This window comes from Corylus avellana, chromosome ca2 (assembly GCF_901000735.1).
Source record: "Corylus avellana chromosome ca2, CavTom2PMs-1.0".
Classification (NCBI taxonomy): Eukaryota; Viridiplantae; Streptophyta; class Magnoliopsida; order Fagales; family Betulaceae; genus Corylus; species Corylus avellana.
Window position 1 is genome coordinate 2106739 of NC_081542.1, and position 10195 is coordinate 2116933.

Sequence of the window (10195 nt, forward strand, 5' to 3'; positions counted from 1 at the left end):
AAGAAGTATAGTACACAGATGGGAGAAGTAGCTCCGTGACCACTCTCACAATAATAATTTTAAGTGCTTTGACTGTCTCAAGAGGCTTATTCATGTGATTGTTTATTAAAAAAATAGCTTTTATCAAAAATTATAAAAACACCTCACTCTCTTTGTTTCCTGCATTGTAAAATTGTTGTATTAAGATTTTATTATTTTGTGAATATTTTCATATCGTTTTCATTTCAAGAGAAGTGAAGTATCTTTTTAGAGATAATAATGGAAATTACATATATTTATTAAGGAAAGAGTGGGGGGGAACAAAAGAATAAAATGAGAATTAAAAAAGAAAGTAGTCGGTAGTAAATGTTTTTGATCATGTTTTCAGCGTTGAGTGTGGTCCCCAGGGAGGGGAGCGCCTTTTCTCGGTACCCACTAACCACGTGGTGCTCGAGATTGGGGAAATTAGAGGACTCACAGGAGCCGCGTTTGGGGCCTCTCAAGAAAAGGTGAGAAAGAAGAAAGCAACGCACCCGCCCCAAAACCCGTTTCGGCCAATCCCAAGCGACCGTCTTTCAGTATCCTTTCTTCTCTCTTACCTTCTCAAACCCCATTTTCTCCATTTAATAAACAAAATACAATGTCCTCCTGTCACATCTCTGCCCAGTCAATTTCCATGTGCCCCCTACCCAAACCACCACGCCTGAACCGCTCCAAAACCTAGGGTTTTCCTAGGCCACCTCGATTTCCGCCTTGACCGAGTTCGATACGCTCCAATTTGGCATGGACCAGCAGGCTTCGGGCCACTACAGGCCCTGTCTTCAAGACGGAGCGTCGTCGCAGCAAGGCGTGGACCTCTTAGGCGTCGATCAATGCCAGGCGATTAGGGATATGGACGATTCGCTGCTCGTCGGAGCTCCGGAGGCTGGCGTGGCGCCGGGAGAAGAGGCGAAGACGGCGGCGGAGAAGAGGAAGCGCGGTCGGCCGCCCAAGGGTCAGACGAAGGCGCCCAAAACGACGCCGCCGGCTAGGAAGAAGAAGGACGAGGAGGACGTTTGCTTCATATGCTTCGATGGCGGGAGCCTCGTGCTCTGTGATCGCCGGTGAGTGCGAGGATTTCAGTTTTCTTCTTTTTCCTGTTTTGCTCCGTTTGGTTGCTTAGAAAGCTTGGGGCTTCAGAAATGTAAGACAGTTACTCATGTTTGGAAGAGAGGGTTAGGGTTTAAGTACTGGCTTAGGTTGCTTTGTATGCTAAATTTAGTTGATTCTCCGTTTCCTTTTCCCAAAGTTAGTAACTTTATTTACTTTTTGTGGTCTTATTACTTGTTAGGGGCTGCCCTAAAGCATATCATCCCTCCTGCATTAAGCGAGACGAGTCGTTCTTTAAATCAAGGGCTAAGTGGAATTGCGGTATGTCCTATAGCGTATAAACCTCTTCTAAATCTATCTGTATACAAATGAAGCTGCTGTGTTCTCCTGTAGGCATATAGAAAACATCTGATAGAATAATGTTATCTTATGCTCCTGTATAAGAATTTCGTGGCAGTAGTGTTAGTAGTGACAAAAAAAAAAACGTCTTCGTTACTATTATTATGTATAAGTATGTATCTTCAGACTTCGTTTCTTTTTTGGATGATTCAGCGTTTGTTGCTACTTTGGATCAAGTTATCATTTTTTTTAATCGAATTTGAGTTCTGAGCTTTAGATTGTATGATTTAAGCTCTTTATTGTATTCATGCATTTCAGGTTGGCATATTTGCAGCAGTTGCGAGAAGGCTGCACATTATATGTGCTATACTTGTACGTATTCTTTGTGCAAGGGCTGTATTAAGGATGCTGATTATTTGAGTGTAAGAGGAAACAATGGATTCTGTGGGACGTGCATGAGAACTGTGATGCTCATTGAGAGTTTACAAGGCGATAAGGAAGCGGTATGCTATTTATTTAGATCATTGTTGATTGCCCCCTTCCCTACAAAAAAAGAAAAAAAGAAAATAGGAATTGGTATGCTAAATTACATCTCCTATACTCTCTCTCCATCTCTCTTTTCCTTTATTGTTTCCCCATTGGTACACAATTTACTTTCTTTCTTTATTGTTTAAGCTTAGTTTTTCATATTATGCGATTTGTGGAGTATGAAGTGGTTTTCAGATATGATGTTGGTGTTCAGGAGACATGTTTATGTTGTTTAGTTAGTAGTTTGTTTGCCGGTCAATGATGTCATTTATATGGAGTAATTTTACTATGTTTTGCAGGCTCAAGTGGATTTTGATGACAAAAGTAGCTGGGAGTATCTCTTTAAGATGTATTGGGTATTTCTGAAGGGGAAACTATCTTTAACTTCAGATGAGTTAACTCGAGCTAAAAATCCATGGAAAGGAGTTGATACTATAGCTTGTAAGGGGGAATCGTCAGCTGAACATTATGATGGTAATGATTATAAAGGTTCTAGTTTGGACAATTCTTGTGCAGACCTGGAAACGAATAATTCCAAAAGAAGGAAGACTAAAAAGCAGCCTGCTCTTTATAATCAGGACTCTATAGCTATGGAGAGATCAGGTAGTGACAACAGTTCATATCCACTTGAAAGCACAAAATGGGCATCAAAGGAACTCTTGGAGTTTGTTGCACATATAAAAAATGGTGATACATCTATGCTATCTCAGTTTGATGTCCAGGCTCTTGTGCTAGAGTATATAAAGATAAATAATCTCCGCGATCCTGATCGGAAAAGCCAAATTATTTGTGATTCGAGGCTCATAAATCTATTTGGGAAAGGGCGTGTTGGTCACTTTGAAATGCTAAAGCTTCTTGAATCTCATTTTCTTGTAAAAGAAAGTGCGTCAGCAGATGATATTTTTAAGGCTGGAGTTGTCAATGTTGTTGCTAGCATGGTGGAGGCCGATGGGAACTATGATAACCAACTTCTGCTGGGTAGTGATAAGAGGCGTAAAACACGCAAAAAAGCTGATGACAGGGGATCACAGACTAATTTAGATGCATTTGCAGCTATTGATGTTCACAACATTAACTTAATATACTTACGGCGTAATTTGATGGAGAGTCTTATGGATGATGCTGACAAATTTCATGACAAAGTTGTTGGCTCAATTGTTCGAATAAGAATTCCCAATAATGATCAAAAGCAAGAGATGTACAGGCTTGTACAAGTTGTAGGTACTGATTTCTATAATACCGATCCTCCAAGTGATGTGTTAGATGATGTACACCGTAAGAAACATGTTATGCAAAATTGTAAAATTGTTCATGATCTTGTGTATAGGTACAAGCAAGGTGGCTGAACCATATAAAATTGGAGAAAGAACTACTGATGTGATGCTTGAAATCTTAAATTTAGACAAGAAGGATGTCATATCAATTGATGAAATTTCAAATCAGGAGTTCTCTGAGGTGATTAAACATACTGCCCTATGTATCCTTCTTTCTTTCCTGGTCTCTGCTCTCTCTCTCTCTCTCTCTCTCTCTCCTAGAGTTTGTAGGAAATAAAGTTTTTACCTTTTTGAGGGTAATCTTATTATAATAGGACAGAAAGATTTTTATCACTTGCAACTATGATGATTGTTTTCTCATTTGTGTTAATTACTCAGATATAAGTAGCTGTTAGTGCATGCTGTAGTTGTTGTGATCTATGTGAGCATTGTATTTTAACTAAAAGCAAGAATTTTGTCTACTACTATAACAATGTCCTCCCATTGTGTACATTTTCTCAAAGTGATTTTGTACTCTTGATTAATGCCTTTGTTATATTGAGATTAAATGCATTGCTGTTCACATGAGACAATATACATATATACGAACATGTATCATTGCATGCATGCATCTGTACACAGACAGACACAATTGACTTCTCAGTTACCTGAATTCAAACAAACAAAACCACCTTGTATTAAGCAAGTCTTGGGACTGAACCCAAGCCGCAGAGACTTTAGTCTCTGTCAGGCAGATAATCCCATACTCGCATGTGATTGGGATGCATGCATTCACTATATCCTAGTTGATATCCAAATTGTTTAAACATAAGCAAGCCATTGCAGGAATGCTTGTTGAATCTTTACCTTCCCCATGAATGACTGGCCTGAAAATTGCATGTGCATTGTTTATGCTGTTTGTGTTTAATTTGAATTATGGATGGATGAAACATGCACAACTTCAACAAGCTAGAATTGTCATCTGGAATTTATTAGGTGAGCAAGAGACTATCTGGTTTTGTGTAGTACTTTGTTGCCTCCTAAATGAAATTTACTGGGTTGCTTCTGGTCGTGACGTTTAAATTATGTTTTCAGGATGAATGCACACGTTTACGCCTGAGTATACAATCTGGGCTCATCAAACAGTTGACTGTGGTAGGTCTTTGTGTTATGTTCCCTTCTATGTTTCACCCTAGGAATTTGTGTGCCTTTTGTGAAGGAAATTTGTGCCTTGTTGTAGGGTGAGATTCAGGCAAAAGCAATTACACTTCAAGCACTGAGAGTAAATTATGTAAGTTCCTTTTCTTTTGATCCTTTGGAAATGAGCCAGCATTCTAGGCATGATTATTTATTTATTTATGAGACTAAATATTTAATATGCTTTTAGTCTGTTATAGTGTTCTCTGTTATGCAATGTTGTGGCTTATAACTGTTTTTAACTTAAAAACTTGTTGCTGAATTTCTGTTATGCGTGCTCTCATTTTATAATCCAGGGGCTGGACGCAGAGATTTTGCGACTTAGTCATCTACGTGATCGAGCTAGTGAAAAGGGACATAAGAAGGAATATCCTTTGTTGTTTCAGATTGTTCCATTCTGTCTGATATTTTTGTTTTTTTCTATGCAAATTTAAGTCTTTGTGCTGGGGATAAAATGCCTTGCTTGGATTTTTCTTGACAATAGTTAGGCCAAATATCTCTCTCTCTCTCTCTCTCTATATATATATATATATATATATATATATATATATGCAAATTTACTCGAGGAAAAAGACTCCTGTACACATTTCCTCTGCGCTATAGATTAAGTGTAGATGGTATGAGGATGTTTTAGATGGATTGCTGACTACATTATTGACAACTCAAAAGAAGCACATGTTGGCAAGATTGATGAATGACCTTATTTTCAATATTTTAGAGGGTTCATTGTTTTACTTTCCTGACTCATCCATCTCAACATCTTTATGTTGGTAATACATGTTTTAAAGCATTGTTCATTGATTGCCCCATACTATTTAGAAAATAGAGCATATCGGCCTTGTACATTCCATCTTGGCATTGAATAGAGCTAGAGTCTTTTTTTATTTTTATTTTATCACACTGCAATAAAACTAGCTTGTAACCTTTGATTGCTAGCATTTTCTGTACCTGATAATTGTCATGTTGCTAAGAAAATTGGCACAAATTTACAAGTATTCCTTTACCATGTTGCACGTTAAAAGAATGCGTGGAGAAGTTACAGCTTTTGAACTCACCTGATGAACATCAGCGCAGACTGTACGAGATTCCGGAAGTACACACTGATCCTAGAATGGATCCAAATTATGAGTCTGGGGACAATGCAGGAGAATTAGATGGGAGGAAACAAGGTCCCTACTTTTGATTTATGGACATGAATTCATGAAACATATGTTGTAATTACTTTTTATCTTGAAAGTTTTAATTTGAAATGTTTATTTGGTGGTGATGGCGTTGGTGTGCATGCAGATGGTAAAGTGAGATCAAAACTTTCTGTCTCTGGTAGAAAGGGGAGGAAGCCCATCTCTGCACGAAAAGGAGGTGATGCCTTGGATGATATTGGAAACAGGATACTGAAAAAAGTAACGCCACCTTGTGAGCAAAGGAGAAATGTTGGTATGACATCCTCTTGGAATCAAGAAAGACAAGCATCTGTCGTAAATAGTTGGAATACACCAGCAAACCAGGTCACGACTTCTGGTTCATTGGCCATTAGTTGGAATGGTCAAGCAGTGGTGAGATCTGAATTGTTTTCCGGGGCTGCATCAGAAATTTCGCAATCGGTTATTTCTACAGGGGCAGACCAATCTGCTAACGATTTTGAGACTGAAAAAATGTGGCACTATCTGGACCCAACTGGAAGAATTCAAGGACCATTTTCTATGTTGCAGCTGCGTAAATGGAGTACAAGTGGGCACTTCCCTTCCAATCTGAGAGTATGGAGTATAAATGAAAAGCAAGATGACTCTGTACTTTTGACTGATGCATTAAGTGGAGGATATCATGAAACTTCACCTTTGCCGGAGAGCAATAAGTTACTGTCTCAGGGAGTTGGAGTTGCCTCAGATAGAGATAATAGCCACGATGGTGGGTGGAGTGGGAGTAGAGATAATAAAGAAGTTGAGGAGAGCTCAAAGCTGAAGCAGGATGACTCAAGTGTCCATGGTAATGGTAATGATGAACTTTTGAAGAGCAATGGATGTGGCCCTCATTCTTCTACTTGGATTAAACCTGCAGATGCTGCCAATTCCAATGAGACAATGAATGGCGTTTCTCAACCTGGCTGGGACTCATCTAAGGGTAATAGTTCTTTGCCAGACCAGCCCCAAGTGTGCAATAGTTCACTAACCCCACCTTCAATTTCTGAGAAGTCCTATGGAACTGTGTCACATCAAGCGAGGGAAGGTCATGGGGGTGAAAGTTGCTCTGGTCAAGAGAATGGAAAATGCAATTCAAACAGCACTGCTGATGGTCAAACCAAAAATGAACAGGTTTACGAGAACCAATCTGACAGTGAGGGCCATTCAGGCCAATCTTCTGGACAGAGCTCGAGACCTCCACCCGTAACATCAAATGGCTGGGCTTCCAATTCTGAATTTATTTCTGTAGTCAAGTCACTTGAAACAACAGAGCAAAATCAGGAAATTGATTTTCCAGATCTTCCCAGTTCCACCACTCCACAGCCAAGCAATGAAGATTTAAAAGTTCTGGCTGCTGAAAACAATAAAGCCGCTTCTCCAAGTGTTCCTGTTCAGGATGCAGGTCCTAGCTGGAGCACTGCTTCTAGTTTAGTGGGTGGTGGGGCACAAATTCCTGAAGCAGCTGGTGAATGGGGTAGGTACTCCCCTACTCCAGCCAAACATTCTGTTGAGGAATGGGACTCCAGTCTTGTCTCTGCACCTTCCATGAAACCAGCTGAAATGGTGAATGATCATGCTGCTACCCCAACTTCAATAAGTGAACAACTGACACATTCTTCACCACCCAATCCTGCATCTAACGCATCTAGTTGGCCGGCAATTGGTACTGAACCCACTGAGTTCTGCTCTTTAGGTGATGAATCGGTTTCAGATCTGTTGGCTGAAGTTGAAGCAATGGAGTCTCTTAATGGCTTGCCTTCCCCTACCTCAATTATGAAGGAGGATTCTAAAAATGATTGTATCAGTCCTCTAGATGGGTTTAGCCCCGTATTTGATCCGGGAAAAGGTGATGCTTTAAGTTCCACTGGCGATTTACAAGTACCCTCCCAATCCACAGTGACTGAGGAACCACATGGTGTTGTATGTCAGGCTGATGTTCTTGGTCCTCAAAAGAGGTCCACTGGGCATTCTCCGACAAGTATTGAAGTGGAGGGAGATGCAAAGCCCAGTGATATTTCGGTCAACCAATGGGAAGCTGGTTCTGACATCCAACCTACACCACTATCTACAGCAAGTTGGGACGTTGCTGCTCCAGATGCAACTTGGAGAGTGGGATCAGAAAGTACAGCCACCAGCTATGAAGCAGTAGTGCAGGGAAGTGCAAACATGGGTTGGGGAGGATTAGATCAAAGAAGTATGAATGTTGGGTGGGGAACTGGTCAACAGGCAACAGCACAGGACAGAGTAAGCATGAATGTAGGCGCTTCTGCGGGGAATCCAGGGTTTTGGGGAACCCAATCGAGATACGGCGGCGACAGATCTTCTAGTCCTAGAGATAGGGGTTTTCAGGGCAGGGATTCAGGTTATGGTTGGGGTGGTAGGGGGAGTGTGTGGAACAGGCAGTCCTTATATGTGGGTGGAAATGGAGGTTCTTTTAGGCCTCCTCCCAAAGGTCAGCGAGTTTGTAAATTTTATGAAAGCGGCTATTGCAAGAAGGGGGCGTCGTGTGGTTATTTGCACCCGTAATTCTGGGTTTTTGCAATTAGGCACATTTAATTCTGTAATCATTATTCTTATAAGGAAGCCTGTTCCTTAACTGATATTGTAATTTAACCTGTAAAAGTATCAGTCAAGCGGCATAAACATTTATTTTTTGAATATCTCACAGGGCCGTAGTTGCAACTTGCAATGTCATATGACTCATATATGGTATCAGGAAGCCTGTGGACAATCTACTGGGGCAGAGCCCATTTGCCTGCCACGTTGCTTTCCTAATACAAAGCTCATTTGATACATAGAGATTAATAGACATCGGATTTTTTAGCATCATGTCTATGGGAGACTAATTTATGTCTTTCCTTCACCAAATCCTATGGCATAAGCCTCTTACCACCACTAAGTCAATTCTTAACGGTGATAGGGTACAAAGGCTTCATTTGTTAAAATTTTGAGGGAACTATTGTTATTCTAATTATCACCTCAATTTCAATTGTCCCTCACTCAACTCTAACCGTTAATTTTTTTTTTTTGTTTATTTGAAAGGCAAATGCGTGAAATATTCATTATATTTCCAAGTACGATGAGTAAAAACATTAAAATGTTCTTAAATTCAAAATAAAAATATCTGGGTCTCCTCCCATATAGATCCACGGCCGTCTGGGCAGTGATAAGTTCCTACTTCCTTTTATAAAAATAAATAAAATAAAAATCCAAAGCAGGGGTCTAATCATCATTTTTGCACATTTTTTATTTGACTTAACAAAAAAGCAAATGGCAAGGGTTAATTTGAAAGACGAAAATAGTTTAAGGTCAATTGAAAGGGAAAATAGTTAGAAAACATTTACAATTGAGATGAAAGTTTATGAAAAATAAGTATAATTTCCTTAAAATTTTCTCTTCCCAAAATAAAAATATTAACGAACAACAGTTTCCCCTTCGGGGGCCACCCTTGCCTTTTCAGTTTTCATTCCACCCAAAGGGATCCGCATGTTGACAAATGACAAACCTCAATAGAAAGAAAAGAAAGATCCTTTCCCCTCATACACGTGGAATCTAATGAAGAGCGAGACAAGTAATTCCTTTTCTTATTTTATTTTCCTTGTATTCCTCTATAAAAGTACCGAAGCACGTGTCATTTCAAGATTCTGACATGCCGAAACGGCGTCGTTCAGGGAACCAAAATGCAGCTGGCTAGTGGCTCCGGAGCTTCCAAAACGAAGAACGTTTCAAAAAGGATTTCATTTGCAGCTTTCATACCAAATCAAAGACCTTACCACTCTCTTTGCAATCGAATTTCCAATCTCCGAAGCAACAAATTTCACTGCCCGAATAACTGCAATTCATTACCATTGGTGAATTCACGCAAATGCTCAACGTCGTCGTCATCCAATTCTGAGCCATGGTCGCGACGTCGTTTCTGACGCCGACGCAGAGCTACGCAGCGGGAGCTTTGTTCGGTTTCGCTCTTCAACAGGCACAGATCCACCGGACTCATCCGCTGGGCCTGTCCGTGGCCGAAGAGCCGGCCGATGAGCGAACCAGTAGTAGCAGCGGTAGCGACTCGGTCTCCGAGGACCCCGAGCTTTGGGTCCACCAGAAATCGGGCCTGCTCCGACCCGTATTCGAGTGAGTTTCAATGGATTTTATTTCATCTTCAATTTCGTTTGCGTTTCGTCGTTTCACTTTGATCCTGTTCATGCTTGACGGTTCATATTGTCGTTTAGCATGAAAGGCAAACTAATTATGATGAGAATTGGAAGTGGATTTCAGTTGGCGTCGATTTGGCGAGAAAAAAAGGATTTAATGAAGTCAAGTTTGGAATGCAATTTAATGGTTGTGTTAAATCTCGTGTTTATGGAAAATCCACAAGAATTAGAATTATTAGGATATTTCACCAAGTAGATTTTCTCATGCCTCAAACATTGTTTTCAAATTAAACGTATCAGCATTTACTTACCCCTTCATTTTTCGTATAATTAATTCTGTATGGAAAAATCTAAACCATTTAATTTGAAAACAATGGTTGAGATTTGAGGAAATTACATGGTAGAATACTTTAAGGATTTTAGAAGATCTTAATCTGCAAACAACAATTTCACTTGGAGGACACGTAAATTATCGAATATATATAGA

At 40.0% G+C, this 10195-nt stretch overlaps 2 protein-coding genes across 3 annotated transcripts in view; both read left to right on the forward strand.

Annotated features, from left to right (window-relative positions):
- The first annotated feature begins 456 nt into the window (after positions 1-456).
- On the forward strand, positions 457-8223 carry LOC132168744 (zinc finger CCCH domain-containing protein 44). The gene is made up of 10 exons (XM_059579776.1): positions 457-1082; positions 1310-1389; positions 1726-1910; positions 2235-3156; positions 3263-3390; positions 4284-4343; positions 4429-4479; positions 4682-4752; positions 5400-5554; positions 5673-8223. Exons 1-10 carry the CDS (start codon positions 763-765, stop codon positions 8087-8089), a joined length of 4389 nt encoding a protein of 1462 aa, XP_059435759.1. The 5' UTR covers positions 457-762; the 3' UTR covers positions 8090-8223.
- A 1007-nt stretch (positions 8224-9230) lies between these two features.
- The window catches only part of LOC132171127 (uncharacterized), an 8510-nt gene continuing 7545 nt past the window's right edge, over positions 9231-10195 (forward strand). The window contains exon 1 of one of the 2 annotated variants that reach the window (XM_059582358.1): positions 9231-9688. In XM_059582358.1, coding sequence (XP_059438341.1) covers positions 9462-9688 — 227 coding nt within the window. In that variant the 5' untranslated portion in view covers positions 9231-9461. The remainder of the gene's footprint in view (positions 9689-10195) is intronic. The other variant, XM_059582359.1, reaches the window with a different exon arrangement.